The sequence below is a fragment of the Erythrolamprus reginae genome, chromosome 1 (assembly GCF_031021105.1).
Source record: "Erythrolamprus reginae isolate rEryReg1 chromosome 1, rEryReg1.hap1, whole genome shotgun sequence".
Lineage (NCBI taxonomy): Eukaryota > Metazoa > Chordata > Lepidosauria > Squamata > Dipsadidae > Erythrolamprus > Erythrolamprus reginae.
In genome coordinates, this window is record NC_091950.1 from 375045075 (window position 1) to 375070478 (window position 25404).

Here is a 25404-nt window from a genome sequence, read left to right on the forward strand (position 1 = left end):
ATTTCCATCAGAAGCACATATGTAGTTGTATAAGTTTTTACATCAAAATTAGAACATTTTAGTCTATATTCACTATCAATAGTGTACATTTATAGAATAGAAAGAAAAGAAAAAAGTTTTAGTAAAGGAATATTTGAAAGAAGGTAAAAGATAGAACTTCAAACAGGTAAAAAAAGAGAGAAGAAAATATTAATTATTAATCCTTTAAACCTTGCATTCTGTTTTACTTATTTGATTGTTTCTTTGTTTGGGCCAATTATAAAACTTATCCCAAACTCTATAATAGTCCATTTCTTCTTTCCCATCTAATCTTTTTAACCGTTTTGATTGTTGTTGTATTTATTCCTACTGTTAGCCGCTCAGAGTCCGTTTTGGAGTGAGCGGCAAATGAATGAATGAATGAATGAATGATACCTGCATTGCAGATGCCTTATTTGGTATATGAATGGTTTGATACAATTCTGAGTGTTGTTTTTGATCTTTAAAACCTTTAATAGCTTGATCCCTTGGCATCTGAGGAGTTGCCTTCTTCAGATAAAAATGAGCCATCCGGTCTGCTCAGCTCAGATGGGGCTGTGACCTCTTCCTAGTCCACATGGGATGAGTCCAGTGGGGATTGTGTGACAGCGTATTCAATGATAGCAACAGCACTTAGATTTTTATACCATTTCATATTGCTTTACAGCCCTCTCCAAGCGGTTTACAGAGTCAGCATATCAGTCCCCAACAATCTGGGTCCTTGTTGTACCAACCTCGGAAGGATGGAAAGCTGAGTCAACCTTGAGCTGGTCAGGATCAAACTGCTGGCGGCCGACAGAATTAACCTGCAATACTGCATTCTAACCACTGTGCCATCAAGGTATGAATGGCCCCTGCTGTATGGAACAGCCTTCCCTTGAAGTTAGATTGGGGATATTTCTGACGATTGTCAAAATGCCTTCAACGAGGCTTTTGCAAGTTGATATCACCTTATGCTGGATGATATTATTAATAATGTAATCATTATATCTTATCTTCTATTGCTTTTGTGCTTTTAGCCTGAATTCATTTTATTTGTTTTTAAAGTTGTAAATCACCAAAGGTCTCTCAGATTCTAGCCATATATGCATAGATATATCAAAGCATTTTATATAAGATATTCAATCAAATTAGACGATAGCCTAAGATGTAGAATATTTATTGGGCAGTGACCAATTTTGGTTACCCTAAGAGGGAGGAAAGCCTTGTTCTTGTTGAAGAATACATATAATGTTGCCTCAGGAATATCCTATTACCTGATGCTGCAATACAACCCTAATGAAATTTCATGTTCCATTTAGTCCAAAATATATCATTTTTGCTCGGGGCCGAATCACACATTGCTTATTCGGGATTCAAGCAGAGAGATTCCCTTTCCCTTAATTAAAGTTAGAAGCAGTTGTGGACATTTTGTCCTTTTATGAACATGTGAGAAATTCTACCAGATTTTCTTTTTCCTTTTTCTTTTTGGAATATGATTGTGCTCTCGTGTGAAAATGGTTAATGCTTCTCTCTTTCAAATAACTGTGCACAGCCAAACACTGATGATTTCCTGTCCTTCCCAAGCAGGAATTGGGTTGCTTTCTACTGGTGCCAGTCGCATTCTTCTGCCCATCCTCTCTGGCACTTAAGAACCATTATTTGCTTAATGGCGAGTATTCTGAGCAGAGACAGGTTACAAGCGGTGTGCCACAAGGGTCTGTTCTGGGTCCTATTCTTTTTAACATGTTTCTGAGTGACATAGGGGAAGGTTTGGTAGGGAAGGTTTGCCTATTTGCCGATGACTCTAAAGTGTGCAATAGGGTTGATATTCCTGGAGGGGTCTGTAATATGGTAAATGATTTAGCTTTACTAGATAAATGGTCAAAGCAATGGAAACTGCAATTTAATGTTTCCAAATGTAAAATAATGCACTTGGGGAAAAGGAATCCTCAATCTGAGTATTGCATTGGCAGTTCTGTGTTAGCAAAAACTTCAGAAGAGAGGTTTTCGGAGAGGGGCGGCATATAAATCCAATAAATAAATAAATAAATAAATTTAGGGGTAGTGATTTCTGACAGTCTCAAAATGGGTGAGCAGTGTGGTTGGGCAGTAGGAAAAGCAAGTAGGATGCTTGGCTGCATAGCCAGAGGTATAACAAGCAGGAAGAGGGAGATTGTGATCCCACTGTATAGAGTGCTGGTGAGACCACATTTGGAATACTGTGTTCAGTTCTGGAGGCCTCACCTACAAAAAGATATTGACAAAATTGAACGGGTCCAAAGACGGGCTATAAGAATGGTGGAAGGTCTTAAGCATACAACGTATCAGGAAAGACTTAATGAACTCAATCTGTATAGTCTGGAGGACAGAAGGAAAAGGGGGGGACATGATCGAAACATTTAAATATGTTAAAGGGTTAAATAAGGTCCAGGAGGGAAGTGTTTTTAATAGGAAAGTGAACACAAGAACAAGGGGACACAATCTGAAGTTAGTTGGGGGAAAGGTCAAAAGCAACATGAGAAAATATTATTTTACTGAAAGAATAGTAGATGCTTGGAACAAACTTCCAGCAAACGTGGTTTGTAAATCCACAGTAACTGAATTTAAACATGCCTGGGATAAACATATATCCATCCTAAGATAAAATACAGAAAATAGTATAAGGGCAGACTAGATGGACCATGAGGTCTTTTTCTGCCGTCAGACTTCTATGTTTCTATGCTTCGATTTTGTGACACTGGCTACCATATATTGGATCCTCCTGCGCAACCACTCCAGATTCAGAGCCAAGTATTATTTGGATTTGCCTTTGGGGATCTGTAATATGGCAGCCAATTCTTGCACACCAGAAATGAACGTCAATTCAGCTCCCCTAATTAGCACTGAAGGACTGATTTAGGGTTTTTTTAAAACTATTAGACAAGAAATGAACTAGACAGTTTAAGCCTTTACCTCAAACCAAACATGAAACATAGGAGTGAACAAAATATACTGCTCAAAATAAATAAATAAAGGGAATACTCAAATAACACATCCTAGATCTGAATGAATGAAATACAGTGGTCCCTCGACTTGCGCGTTCTCGATTAGCGCGAAACGCTGCGACGCAGTTTTTCAAAAAATATTATTTAAAAAAATAAAATATTAAAAAATAAATTTTTTTTTATTCTGTTCCCTGAATGGAGACCGCCGGCCGCTCAATCGGGCCGGCAGGGAACAGAATGGAGCCTTCCGCGGCGGGGCTGGTAAGGGGGGGAGCCGAGGGGGGAGCCGAGCCCAGCCCCGTGGCATTCGCTTTCCTCCCGCCGGCAGCCGACTGATCGTGGGCTCCTTCGCAACCTCGGAGAGCTTCCTGGTTTTCGTGAGCTTTCATGCCCCGGAAGCTCTCCGAGGTTGCGAAGGAGCCCACAATCAGTCTCGGCTGCGGGTGGGAGGAAGGCGAATCCCCCGTGGGCTCCGTTACATCTTCCGCTGCCAGCCAGGCCATGCTGGCGGCAGCGGAACAATCGCTGGCTGTCAACTTTTCTTTTTAAAACTGGGCAGGAGCTGACTTGCCTCCCCAGTGCTAAAAAGAAAAGTTGACAGCCAGCGCTACGACTGACGGAATGCTGAGCCTCCCGGTGGAAGGCTGCCGCTTGGCCGGGGAGGCTCGGCCGAAAGGGGCTGGAGCGGCAGAGCCGAGCATGCCTTCCGCCCGGGAAGTCCTGCCCCTTCATCCCCACCCCTCGCCCCTGTGGCCGGCTCATCCAGGGGGGCGTGTGTGGACTGGCAAGCGGCAAGCGGGAAGACCAAGGGAAGGTTCCTTCAGCCGCCCAACACCTGATCCGCTCTGCAGCGCGGCAGCAGCGAGGAGCCGAAGATGGGGTTTCCCCTTTGCCTTTACCCCATCTTCGGCTCCTCGCTGCTTCCGCGCTGCGGAGCAGATCAGCTGTTGGGCGGCTGAAGGAATCTTCCCTTGGTCTTCCCCGCCGCCCACACGCAAACTCCACCATCTGCGCATGTGCGGCCATGAAAAAAATGGCGCACATGCGCAGATGGTGGTTTTACTTCCGCATCCAATATAACGCGGAAATCGGTTAGCGCGGGAGGTCTTGGAACGTAACCCCCGCGCTAACCGAGAGATCACTGTATTCTCATTGAATACTTTGTTCTGTACAAAGTTGAATGTGCTGAGAACATGTGAAATTGATTGTCAATCAATGTTGCTTCCTAAGTGGACAGTTTGATTTCACAGAAGTTTGATTTACTTGGAGTTGTGTTGTTTAAATGTTCCTTTGTTGTTGTTTTTTGAGCAGTGTAGTTTTCTTCCTCTTGAAGGAAAGAATGGAACTGCTCATGGCAAGGTGGAACTTGAAGGGGTTAAGTCAGGAGAGAGTGGTTCAAACAGATCTAGGTAGCGTTTTTATTATTTTAACAGCATGTATGCAAATGTACTGAAATGCCTCTGGTGGTGATTTACAAAGGCTCCCTTGATTTAACAATGTCAGCATGCTATTACTTGGGGCAAAGGGAAACAAACTTTCGTCATCCTATTCTCTCTGGTTGTCAATTGAAAGGAGAGGGAGGGGACACCGCATGAATCCCAGCAACCGGTTAGGTCCCACAGAGTTGGCCTTCTCCGGGTCCCGTCGACTAAACAATGTCATTTGGCGGGACCCAGGAGAAGAGCCTTCTCTGTGGCGGCCCCGACCCTCTGGAACCAGCTCCCCCCAGATATCAGAGTTGCCCCACCCTCCTTGCCTTTCGCAAGCTCCTTAAAACCCACCTCTGTTGTCAGGCATGGGGGAATTGAAAATTTTTTCTCCCTTCCCCCTAGGCTTATAGAATTTATACATGGTATGTTTGTTGGTATGATTGGTCTCTTAAATTGGGTTTTTTTAGATTGTTTTTAATATTAGATTTGTTACATTGTCTTTTTTATTGGTGTTAGCTGTCCCGAGTCTTCGGAGAGGGGCGGCATACAAATCTAATAAATAAATAAATAAATAATAAAATAAAATAAAATCATTCGTGGAAGGCAGATTTCCTTAAGAACCCTGCCATTCACATAATAACTGCAGTGATTCATTTTATAACCATTGGGTATGGCTCACCTAACAGCCCTCTTGCTTAGCTGTGGAAATTCTGGTCCCAGTTGTGATTGTAAGTCAAGGACTACCAGTATTGTTTGAAATAACTTGGAAACATAGAAATATAGAAGATTGACGGCAGGAAAAGACCTCATGGTCCATCTAGTCTGCCCTTATACTATATATTGTGGTTATCTCTGGCCCAGCTCCTGCCCCAAGGACTGTGGATGTGGGGGAGACATCCACATGCTGCAGGCCTGTTTTGCCCCCAGTGGAATCTGCTGATGAAGGCTCCTCTGACCAAGAAGACATGAGTGACAGGGAGCAGGAGAGTGTGGCAGACAGCTCAGAAGGAGATCAATTATCTAGCTCCTCCTTGGATTCAGAACAAGAGTTAATGACACAGCCACGCATGCGGAGAGCGATGCATAGGCAACAACAACTGAGAGATTATTATCAAAGAAAATGAGGCCACCTGTGGTTGGGTGGGGCTGTGGTAATTAGTGAGGCTGCTATAAATAGCAGCCTGTGGGTTTGGCCATTGTGGAGGATTATCTGATGCTTGTGTTTCGTGCCTGCCTTGCTGACTTTGACCTTTGTGTACTGATTTTTCCCCGCTTTGAAACTAAACCAGAGCAAAGTGTGTTTCACTTTGTGAAAGAAGAAGGACTGTGAATTGCCTCACAGCTGCAAGCTAAGTATCACAGAGCTGATAAGGGACTTGTACAAATTACCAGTTTGTTTGGAGATGAATGCTCTTTGCTATACCAAAAGAGGGCTTGGTTTAAGTGATTTTTCATTATAAAGAACATTGTTTTGAATTTTCAAACGTGTGTGTGTCTGAAATTTGTACCTGTGAATTTTTGGGAGGAGTCTACCAGAGAGCCCGACAGAACACTATATAATGATGATGATGATGATGATGATGATAATAATAATAATTTATTAGATTTGTATGCCGCCCCTCTCCGAAGACTGTATTTTATCTTAGGACAGATATATGTTTATCCCAGGCATGTTTAAATTCAGTTACTTTGGATTTACCAACCACGTCTGCTGGAAGTTTGTTCCAAGCATCTACTATTCTTTTAGTAAAATAATATTTTCTCACGTTGCTTCTGATCTTTCCCCCAACTAACCTTAGATTGTGCCCCCTTGTTCTTGTGTTCAATTAGTATGCAATCCTTTAGGTTTTTTTTTACATCAGTACATTATTTTAATATTGTTTTTAACTTGTTATAGTGCCAATTGCTGTGTCGTAATGGCTTCAAATACAGTGGCAAACGGTAAAATAGGCACCCACAAATATCTATTTCATAATATAAATACGATTATAGCGAATAAAGAAAAAATAGCTGAATCTGCAGACAATTTAGCTTTTCTGTGTTGAGGAAAGAGGATTTTAAAGACTGTCGGTATCTCTCTCTATATGATAAATTTAGAGAACAGATTAGCAATTCCAGGGTTTTAAAAGTAGAGCAGAGTTGCTCCTGCTGTTAACAAATCCAGAAGAAATTCTCTTGCTCTTGTTTAAATATAGCTTTCTAATAGGAACAAACGCAAGGGCAAGCTCCCCTTCCCCTCCTGACCTCTCCTGATGAAGTGCTGGGACTGCCTGCAGCCAGGCTCATTCAGGCGGGAGGGAGAGATCGCAGGGGCCTCTCTTGGTGGAAAGGGGCTTTGGGGTGGGCACACGGTGCTGAAAAGTTGTTTTTCCTCTTTAGAAGTTTTCCTTGTAAACTTCAATCCCACCTTTCCATTACTATCAGAACCTCCACTTTCTGCAGCTGCACAGAAGCTAAGTGAAGTGCACTTTATAATCCAGCAGTCCCTCACAACATAGGTCATTTACTTACTTACTTACTTACTTACTTACTTACTTACTTACTTACTTACTTACTTACTTACTTGATTCGACTTCTGTGCCGCCCAATCCCAAAGGACTCAGGTCGCCTTACAACAATATGAATACAAAAACAATAAAAGAAATAATAAAACAATAAAAAGTGCCAGGGTGGCGCAGCAGGTAGAGTGCAGTACTGCAGGCCACTGAAGCTGATTGTAGATCTGTAGGTCAGCGGTTCAAATCTCATCACCGGCTCAAGGTTGACTCAGCCTTCCATCCTTCCGAGGTGGGTCAAATGAGGACCCGGATTGTGGGGGCAATATGCTGGCTCTGTTAAAAAGTGCTATTGCTAACATGCTGTAAGCCGCCCTGAGTCCAAGGAGAAGGGTGACATTAAAAATCGAATAAATAAATAAAAAAGTCTAATATACAATCTAAAACTATAAAACCCTGATTTAAACCCGTACTAAACTATCAAGACAACATGCATGCATACCATTCATACAATCTGGCCATGATAGTTGTTAATTCATGGCCCCCAGGCCTGCTGGCAATGCCAGGTCTTCGTGGCCTTAGGGAAAGCCAGTAGGGTGGAAGCAGTACGGACATCAGGGGGGGTTTGATTCCATAGAGTCAGGGTGGCAACAGAGAAGCCCCATCCCTGTGGCCCTGCCAACCTGCATTGCTTAGTCAACGGGACCCAGAGGAGGCCAACACTGTGTGCTCTTATTAGTCTCTGGGAGGTGTGTGGCAAGAGATGGTCCCATACATAGTCTGGCCCTGAGCCAGGTAGGGCTTTATAGGTAATAATCAACACCTTAAATTGTGCCCGGAGACTAATAGGAAGCCAGTGCAGCTCGCACATCGTAGAGGTTAGAACAAAATAGAACCTATGCTTTGTATTTAACAATACAGCTGATTAGCATAAAAAGAAAACAGCACAAAAAAGATAAAAGTCATGGATTCTTTTAAATTGTTCTTCGATTGTCATACTTCTATAATTCAGGGGTGCCTAACTGGCAGCCCACTGGCTGGATGTGTCATACACAGGCCACTCCCACCCCAGCTCCACAAAGGGAAGAAGCGTTGTAAAACTACACATGGCACCAACGTGACCCAGCGAGTTTGACACCAATGATTCTATATCAAGGATTCCACGATAGTAAAGTGGGTTGGTTATCTTGCCCATTCCATGTTAGGATAACAAACAAACGTGTTAAATGACATAGCGGTCATTAGTGATACTTCTGCAAAGATATAAGAAAGTCCTCCTCAAGCCAACTTTAACTTCTGGTGGGTGATTTCTGTTGTTTGATAATAATAATAATAACAGCAGAGTTGGAAGGGACCTTGGAGATCTTCTAGTCCAACCCCCTACTATTTCAGACAGATGGTTATCCAACCTCTTTTTAAAAACTTCCAGTGTTGGAGCATTCACAACTTCTGGAGGCAATCTGTTCTGATGATTAATTGTTCTGTCAGGAAATTTCTCCCTAGTTCTAAGTTACTTCTCTCCTTGTTTAGCTTCCACCCATTGCTTCTTGTTCTACCCTCAGGTGCTTTGGAGAATAGGTTGACTCCCTCTTCTTTGTCAAGCCCTGAGATATTGGAACACTCCTATCATGTCTCGCCTGGTCCTTCTTTTCATTAAAATAGCCATGCCCAGTTCCTGCAACCGTTCTTCATGTGTTTTAGCCTCCAGTCTTGGAACAATATGAAATTGAACTGTCCTTGTTCAACCTTCAACCAAGGTCAGTCAACTGTAGCCTTTAGTTGGAGCAAGAAATTTAATCTAGGATAAGAGTAGCAACTTTTTGTTATAATCTTTTAGGAAGGTACGGTCATGCAATAAAGTAGAATTGGAAATCTCTTCATTTGAAATTTGGGATATGGTCATATTTTTAAAATATGATTTTAAAAATAAAATAAAATCAGAAGATTTATATATTTTTTTTAATCAAAAATATCTAGCCCTAGTACATATTCAATTATCAGTTCAGGGATGCTAAAAAAGTGATTGATAGTGCATGCAATCCATATGTAATTGTGCATGCAATCAATCTGTATAGTCTGGAGGACAGAAGGAAAAGGGGGGACATGATCGAAATATTTAAGTATATTAAAGGGTTAAATAAGGTCCAGGAGGGAAGTGTTTTTAATAGGAAAGTGAACACAAGAACAAGGGGACACAATCTGAAGTTAGTTGGGGGAAAGATCAAAAGCAACATGAGAAAATATTATTTTACTGAAAGAGTAAACGTGGTAGATAAATCCACAGTAACTGAATTTAAACATGCCTGGGATAAAGATATATCCATCCTAAGATAAAATACAGAAAATAGTATAAGGGCAGACTAGATGGACCATGAGGTCTTTTTCTGCCGTCAGACTTCTATGTTTCTATGTAATTCAAAGCAGCTTTTTAATGGCATAACCAAAAACCCATCAGTTTTGAAATTCCTCTGTTAGAACTTTTCCTTTGCTTCTCCTTCACACCAAAGTATTTTCGCGCTATAGTTCTTGGAGAGGGTGTGTACTCTTTTCACTTTGCTGTTGTGGATCATTGGGCTGTGCACTGACTTGATCCTTAAATTGATCCTATGGCAAAAATGAAGGACCCCAGTCCAAGAGCTTGTATATAATTTATAACACTTTTCTGGAAATCATGTGGCTTAACTCACTTGTTTTTGTGATGAAATGGTAGCCGATAATTATTCCACATGGCAAACTGAAATACCGTCTCCACTTAAGAATTTTAAGAGGGACATTTTGAGGTTTTGGGTGGATGCTGAGTTCTATTTCCACAATATATATCTACTCACATTTATAATTTTATTTATTTGAAAATTATAATCTGCTTTTCAGTCCAGAAGAATTGTGATGGAAAATAACAATGCGGGTAGAAACTGAAATTTTAAAAACTTTGTGCTATGGTAGTTGCAAATTTAAGCATACTTATGTAGACCCAGGGAAATGACTGGGCCAAGTTCAGTATGAGTAATTTGCACATATTCTGAATGAATTAAAGCCTAATTTGACCTACATTATGTTAAGAATGTTTAAATGTGGTCCAGTTTAATGCTAGTAATTCCAATAGTGGAATCCACAAATTTCTCATCACTATAAAAAGTGTAGCAGTTACAACTCCCGTAACATGAAATAAATATTTACCTTTTTCTATTTTTTTTTTAAATCAGTGTCTCCAGAACTATTATTCTTATGAACCCACAACCAAAAATGCTTTGTTAAATGTTGTAGGCAGGCATCTAGCTAAGTTGATCCTTTAATAGATATATGTAGTTAGAGGTATCTCCATGTCAGTAGACCCTCCTTTGGATATCAGATTCAGGATCTGCAAGTCTCACATTCAGAATTTCACTTTTAGCTGGAATTGAAATCCACATATCTTCAAGTTGCCAAGTTTGAGGAACACTGGTTGAAATTGTTCTTTGCCTGCGCAGCAGAGAGAAGTCTATTTATTGGTACCATAGCGTCTGAAATGTAATGGGAGCTCCTGGATTGTATAAACAGTTCCTGCTGCTGTTTCCTTAGCACCTGTGGGATATGAGTTGTTCTGAGCTTGGAAAGACATCTCCACTCTGCACCACAGCTGTTGTGACTGTTGTAGCTAACTGTAGCAGTGCTGGGTCATGAAATCACTCTTGACAGGGCTTAATGGAATACAAATGCTGTTATTACAACTGTCCAAAGAATAGATGGCAGTATGTAGAGGGGCCTATTACATTGCACCTCAGCTGAAGTGTTTTATGATTACAGGAGAGTTTTTAAAGAGCCACCGGCAGTTTAGATGAAACACAGCACAGCTTATAATCAAGCTTTCCTCTGAATTTTAAGTATGCTAAGATGACTTTGCATACTTTTTCCCCCTTTTTAAGTGAGGAAGATTAAATTAACCCACTCTGAAACCCACTCTGAATATGATTCCTTCTGTCTGCTTCTCACTATGTTTAAAGCCTACAGCAGTGATGGCGAACCTATGGCACGGGCGCCACAGGTGGCAGGTGGAACCATATCTGCTGGCATGTGAGCCATTGCCCTAGCTCAGCTCCAACAGTATGTGTATGTATGTATTTATGTATGTATGTATGTATGTATGTATGTATGTATGTATGTATGTATGTATGTATTCATTCATTCATTCATTCATTCATTCATTCATTCGATTTTTATGCCGCCCTTCTCCTTAGTCTCAGGGCAGCTTACAACATGTCAGCAATAGCACTTTTTAACAGAGCCAGCATATTGCCCCCACAATCCGGGTCCTCCTATGCTGGCCAGCTGATTTTTGGCTCACACAGAGGCTCTGGGAGGGTGTTTTTTGCTTCCAGGGAGCCTACGGGGGAATGGGGAAAGGCATTCTTACCCTCCCCTGGCTCCAGGGAAGCCTTTGGAGCCTGGGGAGGGTGAAATACAAGCCTACTGGGCCCACCAGAAGTTGGGAAACAAGCCATTTCCAGCCTCCAGAGGGTCTCCAGAGGGGCCGGGGGACACTGTTTTCATCCTCTCCTGGCATAATGGGTGTAGGTACTTGTGCATGTGCAATAGCGTGTGCACACACTCTTTGGTACCCGAGGAAAAAAAGGTTCGCCATCGCTGGCCTACAGCAAAAAAACAGAATTGAATCAGGACATGTAATTTACAAGTTATGCTGGTAATGATCATCCTTCCCCCTCCTATATCCAACTTGGAATTAATCAGGACAAAATGTGCTAATTTAGCTAACATCTAAAATTGATCAAGTGATTACAGAGAGCACTGGATCAATCCTCAATTGGCCAGGCTGGTATGGTAGCATGCTTCACGATGCTCTATACAACTTCAAGCAACTCATGCAAAAATTAAAGCTAACATGAAGGTGGAGAGTTCATTGGATGGAGGTTTTTTTGGTGTCCTATCAATATTATTGTTACAGTGTTCCCTCGATTTTCGCGGGGGATGCGTTCTGAGACTGCCCGCGAAAGTTGAATTTCCGCGAAGTAGAGATGCGGAAGTAAATACACTATTTTTGGCTATGAACAGTATCACAAGCCATCCCTTAACACTTTAAACCCCTAAAGTGCAATTTCCCATTTCCTTAGCAACCATTTAGATCATTACTCACCATGTTTATTTATTAAAGTTTATTAAAAAAAATATTTATTAAAGTTGGATGAAAGTTTGGTGATGACATATGACGTCATCGGGCGGGAAAACCGTGGTATAGGGGAAAAACCCACAAAGTATTTTTTAATTAATATTTTTGAAAAACCGTGGTATAGACTTTTCTCGAAGTTCAAACCCGCGAAAATCGAGGGAACACTATTGAGAAGCTAAGTTCCATGACTAGATTAGATATTGGCTTCTTTTCCATCAATATCACTGTAGTGTCAGACCAGGGTTGGGCTACTAGCCCGAATACATAATTGGGCTTGCCTCCGCGGCTCTGGAGGTCCTGTGAGTTTGAGCGGAGTTATGCTTCTGTGCCCATGCAAGTAGCAAAATCGCACACGGAGAGACAGGTGCGCCCGTGTTCTGGCAAGGTTTTTTGCTTCCGCGCACACCAATTAGGCATCCCGGCTAGTAGCCCGCCACTGTTTCATACCATGGAACTCCAATTCCTACAAATGGTGTTGGTGCCTCCAGCCCTGATTTCTCTGAGATGATCTTAGGTTTAGGAGTTTTATTAATTTGAAATGTGTTAAAAAATAAAACCTCTCAAGTCAAATGTTGACCCAATAGATTTTTTCCCCAAGACTGTTTCAGCTAAATGGGAAGTTATCCCCATATTTGCATATTACATTGCCTGTAAAAGTCCCATGTACAAATACACTCCATTTACTTACAGTTACCGGTAGACAGCTGACCCAGAGTGCATGCTCAGTACCAAGCACATTTTGGCTTTGGTTATGAATTCTATACAGAAATACCCATTTCTCTTTTTAGATGTGCTGAAATAACTTTGTATCATTATAAATTATGTTTTTGACTTAAAGTATCCAGGCTCATGCTTTCACCTGGCCATATTTTCACTCCTGGGATCTGAAGCAGAACTGCCTGGCACGTTGCACAAGGGGTAAGGGAGCCATGGAGGCCCTTCAACGATGGCATAGTGCCAGAATTCAGGCAGCCTGCTGATTCAGCACAGCATGCACAAGCTGATTGAAACCTTATCACTTTCTGTTTCCCCATCAAAATGCAGCTGCTTGGAAAGGCAGACTGTTTATCAGTGTGTCCGCATCTAGAAATTCAGCAGCAGCAGCACATATTTGCCTTCAAGCAATGACTGGATTAAATAGACTCTTTAGGGCACCAGGTTTTAAATATGACTATCCAAGAATGTTCAGTTTTAGAGGATGGGTTGATAAGGAGACCGCCTTCTGCCGCACGAATCCTAGCGACCGGTTAGGTCCCACAGAGTTGGTCTCCTCCGGGTCCCGTCAACTAAACAATGTTGTTTGGTGGGACCCAGAGGAAGAGCCTTCTCTGTGGTGGCTCCGACCCTCTGGAATCAGTTAGAACTGCCTCAAACCCACCTCTGTCGTCAAGCGTGGGGGAACTGAAACATCTCCCCCTGCCTATGTAGATTTTTTGTGTATGATATGACTGTATGTATGTTTTATATATTGGGGTTTCTTGTTTTTTTTAGACTTTTAAAATGTATTATTGTTATTTTAGATTCTAACTATTAGATTTGTCATTATATGTTGTTTTAATCATTGCTGTAAGCAGCCCCGAGTCTACAGAGAGGGGCGGCATACAAATCTAATTAATAATAATAATAATAACAACAACAACAACAACAACAGCAACAAGAATATCTTTGCTTGTGTCCAAGTTGATTTACAGGACATGAATGGACAGTCTTATTAGAACAGGGGTGTCAGACTCCTGGTACATGGGTCAGATGCTTCAATCGCTGTCCACATCCATATGCCCAGTTTAGTGAAAGGGGAAAAGTCATGATATGTCATGTGATACCACTGCGATGTTTTTTTTTTGTTTTTTTTTAATAAACTTTTTATTGATTTTTATAAATTAGTTACATAAAACAAACATATAACAGTGCACAGTGCGTGTGCCCATCACCTAACAAACAAGACACCCCCCTTCACCACCACCACCCATACAAGAGGATTCAAAGGTTTTGATTTGTTTATCTATAATTCCTTGGCTCTATCTTGCATTGAATATTACTAAAAGAGTGATTGCAGTTTATTTTTCACATTTACATCACAGATTCTACTCAACATATAATCTTTCACCTTATTCCATCGTCCCATCAGCTTCTCCAATTTGTTCTCGTCAAAATTATTTAATCTTATTTCCATAATTTCAAAGTGTATGCGATGATGTGAGTTTGACATCCCTATATTAGAAGATCCAGAAAACTCAGTGGTTCATTTTTTTAGTCACTCAGATAAAGCAGATGATGTATTCACCTTACTCCACAACAGTGGTATAATATATGGCAATACAGAGAGCGGCTGTAGAGACTACATAAAATTTTCAGAGAAGTAGGTTGTGGTCTACTTTGTCAAATGCTTTGCTGAAGTCCAAATACATTATGTCCATTGTATTTCACTGGTCTACTAATGTGATCACAACGTTGAAGAATGACATGACATTGGTTTGGCATGATTTATTCTTAACAAACCTGTGTTGGCTGCCGGTTATTACTTTGTTTCTAAGTTGTGGCAGATCTGTTTTTTAATTATTTTTTCCAGTATTTTCCCAGGTATTAATGTTAAGCTGATTGGTCTGTAGTTACTTGGGTCTGATTTTTTACCTTTTTTGTAAATGGAGATGTCAGCTCATTTCCAATCTTCACGTAGTTCCCTTGTGTACGAGGATTTTTTGAAGATATGGTGCAATGGTTCTGAAATGACATATGCAAGGATTTTTTTAGGATTCTGGGTTGTAGTCCGTCTGGTCCTGGTGATTTGCATTCGTTAAGTTTAGACAGGTGAGGGTTTTTTTTCTTATGTTGACTTTTGTACAGAGCAGGGACTGAGCCATGACCAGCCTTAAGCTTAAGTATTCAGTTTCGATTCTCTGCACAGACTTAGAAGTGGTTAGCTCCCATTGGCTGACTTAGTTGCTATGCCCATTCATTGGCTACCACTGGCTCTCCCAGTTCATGAATATCTTAAAAGTCCAGAATACTGTGATGAAAAGCATCAAATATCTAGGACAAGAATAGTTGTCCTTCCTTAAAACAAGTCTCACCAATGGTCATTTGTAAGAGGTTGAAGCCAAGAAGTAGGGGCATTCAGCAAATGGGTGTGGGTGGGTGCTATTACAGATTTATCTAATTGCATTCTTAGTTTGTCATGCAAACAATCTGAGAAATTCCAAAGCTTCAAATAGATCCTGTCTTAGTGAATTAATAAGAGGGTTGGAAGGTTCCTAATTTGTCTCAAAAAACTACTAATTCTTGGTATTAAAACTTTCGTCTCTGAATTTTGGTTCCTTGATCTGTAGGTAAAAGCTTAACAATGAGAATTCAGATTTCCAGGTCCTGATAATCTTCTTCTCCAAAGCTCCCTACAACTATAAATATGTTCCTACCAACCTTCCACAAGAGGGAAAGATTGAAAATACAATATATTTTCTCATTTCCATTGGATTCAGGCTTGATTTCTTGAGAAGCAGGGAAATCAGCTTGTCTTTCAATGATGCTGGAATCTCCAATTCCCACAACGAAGCATTGATTAGTCTTCTTGGCCACTTTCCCCAGCTAGGTCAGGTAGACATCCTACGCAAATAATAAACGGAACTCAATTTCCCTGTCATCTACACGCCTTAAAATCTGATAATGATAACGATAGGTTCCTTGTCATCTCAGCATATTTTGTCAATCTGTTTCCAACTGAGAACAAAGATTTTATCCACGAAGTATTTGGCTGGACATTTACAATGTATACTAATTGATTGTTACAGCATCTCTTTGCCTAAGATCCTGCAACAGTCCAAGTAGTTGCCATCATTTCACAGATTGAGCAAGAGTAGAAAAGTGATGTACATACTCTGCTCCATTTTTGAATCAGAGTTTAAACTTACTTACCAAAAGGCGTGTGAAAAATAGTGACTTTCTTCTTTGGTTTAGAAACTATTATGAGTATCCGAAACAAGAAGATAGTCCAGAAAGTTCTTCAAAGAAAAATGTTGTACAGGAAGCAATCCAAATGGAAAAAATTTCACTATTCTGAAATTAGGTATGTGTTGCCTTCTACTCTTATAGTGTCAATACAACAGCATGCTCGTTGAATCAGTGTTTATTTTTCCATTATAGCAGAAAGTATGGCTCTCTACTAGTGACGCCAATGGTCCCAATTTTAAACTTACATTATGGATGTAACTACAATATTTGTCTTAATTTTGAAATCTGTTTAGAATTGCATTAGAATATTTTAAATTGATCTTTTAAGTATTTTGAAGACATATGTCAAGAATCTTCTGCTAATAAAAAATTGCATAAATTACTTTTACCCTCCCTGTATATCTTTTAATAATTCATTTTACGCTATTTCTATTCACCCCATGCCACAACTCTGCATGGCTTCTGATCAATAAAAATGTTTAAAAGCAAAAAACTACGATGCAAAAATAAAAATTAATGAACCTAGATTGCAAAACATAGTAACAAAATTATTGTAAAAATTAAGCCCCAAAAGTATGCAAAGGAGAACTATCTTAAAAGAGCCTTCTTAAATGGCAGTAGGGATAAGACAATTCTTATTTCAGGATCCAATTCCAAAAAATGAAGGAGCAACAATTTACTAAACAAATTCACCCCTTTGCATTAGAAAGGAGAGTTTAAGAATATATTAAAAATAACCAATAGGTCAACATGTGAGTCATATTAAATATTAGAAGCAGTTTGCTGATCTTCCAAAATGTTTTCCTTGTTGATTATTTTGTTTCCAAATTTGGCTCTGTGGTGTAGATCTTCCTCCAGGTAGCTCATAGTAGCAATTCCTACTATTTGTCTCCTACTAATCAAAAACATTCTAAATATACATATTCCATTTAATCGTTGTAGAGAAAACGGAGAACTGTAAGCTGCTGAAAGTGGGGTATAAAACAATATCCCTGTTTACTAAAGCATTCCTTTTGTAAAGAAATATCCCTTGGATTAACTTATTTGTACTAACTTGTTTGTTACCTATTTGCCCAAAAGGAAGACATTTTTGGATTTTAGAAAACCTTTCCACAAAAAGATCTGGTACCGTAGAAAAAGCATATATAATACACTCGTTTTTAATTCACTTTTTCCTACCTCTGCTTTAAAAAACATCCTTTTCTCAGAATGAGACTCTTAATTGTTTTAACTCCCCTGTTCATTTTGCTCTCTCCTCTACTTTAACAGTAGCTATATAGTATGTATTTTATACATAATATTACTGATCAGAAATAATATTACTGATTTTATTTAGCCAGACAGGTCTGCTACCTCCAGCCTCATGGCTTATGTTACAGGTATGGTTTTGACATGTTGCCATCGAACTACATGCAGATTTATGTAGTGCACATAAACAAATCTGGGTAGAAAACTCCTCATAAATAATGTTAAAAAGTACACAATAGTAGTTGAAAAGTTTTATTCATATAAAATTCATTATTAAGAACATAAAAGATTGCATCTTAAAAAAAGATCTGCAGTTATTTACAGCAGTATTGCACAAGTAAAGTGGCAATTACCCTGTCAAATTTTCATCAGTGCAAAACACAAGTAAGCCAGGGAAACTGCAATAAAAATGCTACATATGCTGGGTTCTATGAAACAAATTAGTGATTAATCAGTACAAGTTCAGTCTACATTGATGTTTGTACCTGATGACAAGGTCTGTCATCATAATTAGTGGTCTTTAAACCGGGGTGCAAAATTTCACTCTGCTAAAAATTTAATAGTTTTTGAATATATTGTAGGTACTTCTTGATCATGAGGTAACAGCCATATCCTGCGCTACATAAACTGAGGTCAAGGGATGCAGTATTAACAACCCTTAATATTAGCACAATTCAAGAAAGAAACAGGAAGCACCAGCAAGGTTGTCATCTGGTATTTCTTGAATTTTCCAGAGACATTGGTTTTTGTGGTGGGTTGCTGGAGTCGTCTGAATTCTGACTGAACACAACATGCCCATGCAAGTCCTTGGATCATGTCTATCATTTTTGAAGACTAATTCGGAGCACTGCTTGTTGCTCTAGTAAAAATTCTTTGAAAACCACCATCAATCCCCACAAGAACGTATACAAATATTTCAAAGCTTGAATATGGGACTTTCCTAATGACACAATGGAATTGTACTCTCTGCTTGCACTTTATACTTGAACAAGACAGAGAAGGAAGCAAGAGCAATGAGAGAAAATAAGGGGGTTAATATCTAAAATAGCGCCAACTATCTCAAACTAGTAGACAGTGCTCTAAACTGATCAATCACTACTTTCATATATGCTAAGTAAAATTTAAAGAAAAAAAAAGACTTTACAAGAACTTAAATAAGCAGGAAATAAATATACAACATTTCTACAAGTTACAGCATTATGAAACAGTAGAGTGCATTAATTACAAAGAAAAGGGGAACCCACAGTATTTAACAAGTTCAATTTTACAAAAAGAAGTTTAGAGAAATTTCTGCTGCTATACAAAAAAAAAATCTTACATGAAATAGTAAGAAAAGAGGAAACATTGCACACAGGTAACATTTGGCTCAGATGAGAAGAACTGCTCTAATCTAATAAATATTCAAATATTTACAATCATTGAAAGAAAATAAAAGCATTGAAAGTCTTAATAATTCTCTGGGAAGAAATTTATATCTGGTTTCTCCACAACCAAAGGAAATTCTTCATAAAAATGTTTTGGCAGGACTATTTAAAGGGGAATTTTATTTTATTTTAAATCCTCTAATAGACAAAAAGGTTATATATGTTAAATTACATCAAGATTTTTAAAACCCACAAGTCTTATTAAGTTCACAGTGGGGTTGTCAAGGCACAAAACCTGCAGTGAACTGGAAAACCAAATGGGCATTATTTGATTTAGTTTTTAGATATAGGTATCTATATAGATAAATGTCTACGGAAAAAAGAAAGCTTGGGTTTGGGCCACACAGTGCCAATATTGTGTCATGTACTGTTTATGTTATAATTCACAGAATTTTTAAAACATGTATTAGGCTTATAATGCTCGCCTTAAGCCATGGCAGCAAGCTCATTGCGCGTCCATGCTATCAGTTAACACATATGGATGTGTACACATCTCAAGGCACTGGGCCAGCCAAGCCTTTAAAGAAATTGGGGGAGAGGGGAGGACAAGGGATGCAAAAAGGCAGCACAGATGCCGCTGCTCATGCACTGGGCTTTTCAAAGCCCCCCTTTCTACAGCAGCTCCTTATTTCCACATACCCATCCCTAAGAGAAAGCCACTCCTCAAATTAGGGTATCCTAAGGAGCAGCATTTGCTCCAATCCAAGTAAGAAGCAAAGGAGTCTTCCAACATAAGGTGCATGCATGGAACTCCCAAGATCCCAAGCATGGTGGAAGTCTACAGTTAACACTGGAGTGCTCCAGGTACAGAGGCAGGAGCAAAAGTTTCATTCATGCTTTGGTGAGTAAAGAAAGATGAAGTCTAGGCACATTATCCTGGGCCCATGTTGGGAACCAACATAAACCAGTTTGTGCTAAAAGATACTTCTGGTAATTGTTTCCATTTAAAATACAGTCAAATTTAAATACAGGATCTTATGACACACTGAATAATAGGAAACCCTTCATCAAAAAGTTGGTGTCTAATATTGTATATCAGGATCACTGTAGTTGGAACCGAAAGAATTTCTGGCATTTTGCACAGTATCAATCTGAGCAGCATAATGCTAGCTGTTAAATCCATTTCCTTTCCTCTTCCAATAAATCAGATTTTGCAAGCAACATGCAGCAACTATACAGATCAAATTCCTATTAACAGCATTGTCATTTCTATTTGAAATTAAAATAAATCAAATTAGGAAAGTTATGGACCAACATTATCAAACAAGGAATCTCCCTCCTGTAGAGTTACCAAAGAATCACTTTTTTCAGCAGAAGCGAAGCATGTAAAGCAACACCATGTATGCCTCCCTGGCTAAATCTATAACTGGATGCCAGCAGTGCTTCAAATACAATTCCAAATGGCACTTCAAAAAATCAGAAGGCCTCCGATAGCATCTTTTCTAACTAACACGTTATATTAAAAGTCATAAGCTCTTCTGAGTTGCAGTTCACTTCAACAGATGCACAGGTTACCTGTAAGATAAAACAGCTTCAGCATAATAATTTGTTTTTCCCTGCCTTCCCACCATCTCATCCCTAATTTAAATCCTGTCACCGATGCATCAGATTAAGTAACTGTAGCTCGCAAAAGCCAGTGTCTTTTAATAACATGAGATACTCAGAAGTTTCTACTAGAGCTCTTCTGAGTTTTCATTACCATACACTAACATGGCTTTCTTCCTAAAATTGTGCTACAGAATGCACGGGAGAATGCACCTTAGCACTCCTGAAGGCATCTGCATCTTTTTCAATAAATCTCACGCACCTGTCACAAGATACAGGCGACAGCTGCTTTAAGGAGGTGCAGTCAAAGGGCAATGTTCCTCTCCCCTGTGCATTCTCAAGCATTTTTTTTGAAATTGAATCTGAAGTGCTGCACAGCCCTATGGGACAAGAGGATGGCATGAAATTGTTGTTGTTCTTAAAACTGAGAACAATGCATGCGCACCAGCTAATCAACCCTGTCAGTTTGGAAAGACATTGGTGTTGAGATGGGTAAGGAACTTCAACATTAGCACTTTCACTGCTTTCAGTCCTCAGTCTCTACTACCAAGCAGTTTTGTGGACAACTTTCACCTGCATGTGTATTTTGCTTGTTGGGAGATCTTGGTGTGTGTTTGAATTCACTGGATTTCTGAAACAATGGGTTAAAGTACCATATTTTTTGGTGTATAAGACGCATTTCCCCACTCCATCCCCCCAAAGTGTGTGAAAATATCTTTGCATCTCATAGAGCGAATGTTGCCAAAGCCTGGCCCACCTTTCAGCCTCTGCCTCCCAATGATTTGCCACCTTATAGCAAACAGTCTGGTCAGCTTCAGCACAGCCTGATTTAGCATGAGCAGCTGATTGGTGGTTGGATCTGCCTCCCGGTATAATGCTTATCAGCTGTTCCAGGCTGTGAGGGCCGCCATCGCTGCCTATTGCCACCTCCGCCTACCCCATTGTCTGCCTCGCAGGCCTGTTCCAGGTACCATCTGGAAAAAAATCCCTGCAGCCTGGAATTGGTCAAAAATGGGGCACATGGAGGAGGCCGAAAATGGGGCGCACAGAGGCAGTGATAGGTGGCGACTGTGATACCCGCAGCTTGCAAAAATCAGCTGCTTGTATTAAATCAGGCTGTGCCGAAGCTGACAGGGCTCTTTGCTGCAAGGAGACAAACTGCTTGGAGGCAGAAGCATTTTTTCTTTTCTTTTTCCTCCCCAAAAGCTAGGTGCATCTTATAGTCTGGAGTGTCTTATAGTCCCAAAAATACAGCAATACATACAGGGAATTGGTGAATCTCCACTAGATGGACCAACATTCCACATATTCTAAACAGGCACAAGAATTGAACATTAATGGAACAATACAGAGAAATCACACAGAGGTGTTGATAATACAGAAAATCATAGTCTAGATCAGTGGTTCCCAACTTTTTTTTTGGACAGGCCCCACCTAAGCACCTCTAAAATCCTGATGACATATAATTCTTCTTATTCAAAAAGTGAACTACTCACACAGAGGAAGCTTAAAAGGCCGTTAACCTGGTTTAAACAAGATTCCAACTGTCCCCATTAAAAATCAAATTGCCCCCCTGTGGGGCATGGGAACCATTGGTCTAGATTCTACAAATGCACTATAGATGGATTCAAGAGACATTAAAGCCTGTAACTTTTTGAAGGTAATTACACATTTTCAGTGGTGCTGGTGAAACCAGAAGTGGCACAATATTTGGAATCATGTTTATATATAGTCTGTACCAGTCTATGTAGCTAATCAAGGACCAGATAAAATTATATGGCAGAGAGAAAAAGGGACAGAGTCTGTTATGCAAATACTCACTTTCAGTTGCCTCACGTGGCCAATTAAAAATTACATATGAACTACCTGACCATAATGTGGTGCAGCACAACTTTACTGCTCATTTAATTTTCATTAAATCACTGTTGTTTTCCGTTTTGAGTTTTCCCAAGCTATATCTATTATTTTACATTTTACTATTACCTACAACATTTATAGACTCAAACATTTTAATAAACTATGATGGGTGACAAAAGATTTATCAGAAGCAAAAGCCTTTTTAAAACAAGTCAGCATGCATATCTACTAACCACCATGGTTATATTAGAAATTTACTTGATATGTTTTGATTCATTTTCATTCAAGATTGAGTTTATGTGCATGTCATAATTTACTAATTTTATAAATTCAATATTCTGAACTTTCTCTTTGTCTTAAAGCAAAATTTTAATCCTTTTGGAAGCAACTGACTCCCCTCCCAATAAAAAAAAAATAGAAGTGTTTGATCATCTCTCCCACAAACACCAAAGGCAAGGAAAGCTAAAGATTCCATTAGGCCCCTTAATGGTCTGTTTAAACTTTTGCATTGGTTCAAGGATTGCTCTCTGGAGCAGAGTGTGTTTTGTCTTTATTAGGTCCAGTTCATAAATACTTATGTTTTCAATCAGTGCCTAAAGTAACAAAGAGGTATCTTCCTTTCAGCTATAGAGAATACCATGATGAACTGGACCTGCTGCCATCATGCCCTATCCTACGTCAATCAGGCCATGAGACAGAATGGTAATCAGTAAGTAGTCCAGCATACATTTTGCATGAAAATATATATATATAGGTGTTGTACATCTCTGAGAAGGTCTGGCAAAGACCCATCCAACAACCACTAAGCTAAACAGACCAGTACTCTGATTCAAAATGAGGCAGCTTCCTATGTTAATGAAGGCTTCTGTACCTGGCAAATGCAAGAGAACCTGAACCAGGAATTTTATGAGGGAACCCTTATCCTGAGAAGGATATTTGTTTCCATCTCTAGGCACACGAAGGGGATGGAGCACCATCAAATATGGCAAGTTTCTTTTTTTTTTGCAGACACATTTCATTTCTCCAATGGCATATGACAGACCTTCAGTCTACAGTTTGGGAATCACTACCTTTATCTATGGCTCAGAGAAACAATTTGCTTTGTTTTATTAAAGTTGCACAATTCAGATTTTTCGAATTAGAAAAAAAAATCCTGAACCGAAGGTAACTAAGTAAACTATAAGTAGTCCTCACCAACACAGTAAGTAAATGCAGCTACTTTCTAACATGAGGCTATAAAAACTCTCCTGGGAAGGGGAAGGGTCCAGAAATTCTGCTATTAAAACCTATAAAAGGGGGAAAAACTTGTTTCCATCTCTTTTGGGATTTTTACCCTCCAAATCAATTTGAATACTGTGCTGCTATCAACCCCAAACCCACACACTGAGTCAGTAGTCCTTGTACATTCCACATTATGGTTACTAACTAATTAAGAATAAATGCAGCAGTAACTAAATCCAGAGTGCTTCTTTAAAGATTAAAAAAACCCTACAGATACCCAAACTGGATTTAAACAACAGTAAAATACCATAATGAGGATCAAAACAGTGCCAGGAATCATGCAGTAGGACCCTGTTCTAACAACTTGGGGCAATATTGCACAGGTGTAGGAACTGCTTTCACCCACATGCAAAAACTTATTGCTACATTGCCCCCCCCCTCCCTCCCTCTGTTTATGTTATAGAATATACACGTTCTATACAAATAACATAGGAAGAAAATTATAAAAGGCAACCTGGTGTCATTATTTGGACCATTTAAACTTTCACAGTTTAATTTCAACTTTCAAAGCAACTTCAATATTTCTTTTTTCATCTGGACTGCAAGAATCAGAAGCTCTGCAGAAAGAAAGATCCAATCTGGTACTTGCACGGCAGACGGGGTACATGCTCTGTGTACATTTCCTCTGGTGTAGACGAACAAAGGCAGCTGACTTTAATGGCAGGAATTTGGGGAGGAATAACCGGAAGTTGTCAATTCCAATCTTTCCATGTTGTCTCCACCAACTTCACTTAATAATGATCATGAGCTCTTCTGCATGGAAGTCATCTGGAATGAATGGAGGACCTAATACTAGAGTCTGGCCTCTCACTACTTGGGAAGATTTGTTCTTTAAAAAGCTGTACAGTGTGTCTTTAATATAAAAACTAAGGCAGCTTTACAAAAGTAGCTGGCTCAGTCAATTCATTGTAAGGTAGAAGAGCAGCCTACATATTTCCTAATGTGAACACGATTCAATTACTTTCCTTAAAAGCTTTATTATATAGCAGGGTTTTTGTTGTTTTTTAAAAAAGTTTCATCAACAAAAAATGGTGTCAGCTCTACTGTCATATGAAATCTTGTTTCTAAAAACGTTGACCCATTTCCAGAAATCCATCACAATTTGTTAATTCTCTCATATGGAGTCCTTTTGCTCCTTTAATTGGCTGGATGTCCCAAAGTCAGGAATGGCTATTAGCTGCATCCAGGGAGATTGTTCATGGGCTTTGTTGTAAGAATCAAGTAAACAATCTTCATGGCCTCTTGAAGCACTAGTCACTGCATTCTCCATATGAAGCGGACGATGTAATGCAAAAGACGCAAAATTATGATCTGATGATTTACTCCCTGGTAATCCAATAAACCCTGAAAGAAGAAATAAAATTATTTTAAAACAAGGACCTTTCATACGAGGCAGTAAAGATTATTAAATGTATAGGCCAATTATGAATTGCAGTACTAACACAGGATGTACTTTGGGCAGGTTTAGCAAAGCACAAATTATAAAAATGTTAAGATGGCCAATAAGACAACTATTAGGGTGGGATTGTAAAGCAGGATCTATTGGTTTTCGAGGTTTTTCTATTGCAGTCATATGGATTATAGTCATCCTTACATCTCAAAGGGAACAAATATGTGTGTTTAGTGACAAAGTCGGATTACTAGATCAGTAGGTGTTTGCAGGAACACAAAACCTCTGTTCATAACTACATGGATACCTTGTATTTCTTTAAATAAATGATGTAAACAAGAAAACTTGCATCAATTTTTTTTTTCCTTAGCAGGCAACCCTCCTTTTTTAATTTAACCATATGATTGCTGTTCTGCCAGCGAGTCCCAACAGCTTGTAATTACAGGGTAATTAGTCCAAAAAAGCACACACCACACGACAGAAGAAAAACCAAAAGTCTTTATCAACAGAAAAGCAGAAAAAACTCCCTTTTTAAATGTCAAAGGGATTTTCTGGTACACACAAGGCACAGGTTAAATGCAATCTAATTTCTCACTCAGTAACTGGGAAATTGAGTCCAATTCCAAAGTCTAGAAAGTCCACAC

General features: G+C 39.5%; 1 protein-coding gene and 1 long non-coding RNA gene across 6 annotated transcripts in view; one reads left to right on the top strand and one right to left on the bottom strand.

Moving 5' to 3' along the window:
* Positions 1–696: 696 nt before the first annotated feature.
* LOC139157649 (uncharacterized) lies at positions 697–22786 on the top strand. The gene is made up of 3 exons (XR_011557525.1): positions 697–859; positions 16022–16130; positions 22714–22786. It is a non-coding gene; the product is annotated as an uncharacterized lncRNA (long non-coding RNA).
* The window catches only part of BCL2L11 (BCL2 like 11), a 48019-nt gene continuing 40116 nt past the window's right edge, over positions 17502–25404 (bottom strand). For 3 of the 5 annotated variants that reach the window (XM_070734643.1, XM_070734646.1, XM_070734645.1), the window contains one exon: positions 17502–24714. In XM_070734643.1, coding sequence (XP_070590744.1) covers positions 24625–24714 — 90 coding nt within the window. In that variant the 3' untranslated portion in view covers positions 17502–24624. The remainder of the gene's footprint in view (positions 24715–25404) is intronic. The other 2 variants (XM_070734642.1, XM_070734644.1) reach the window with 1 other exon arrangement.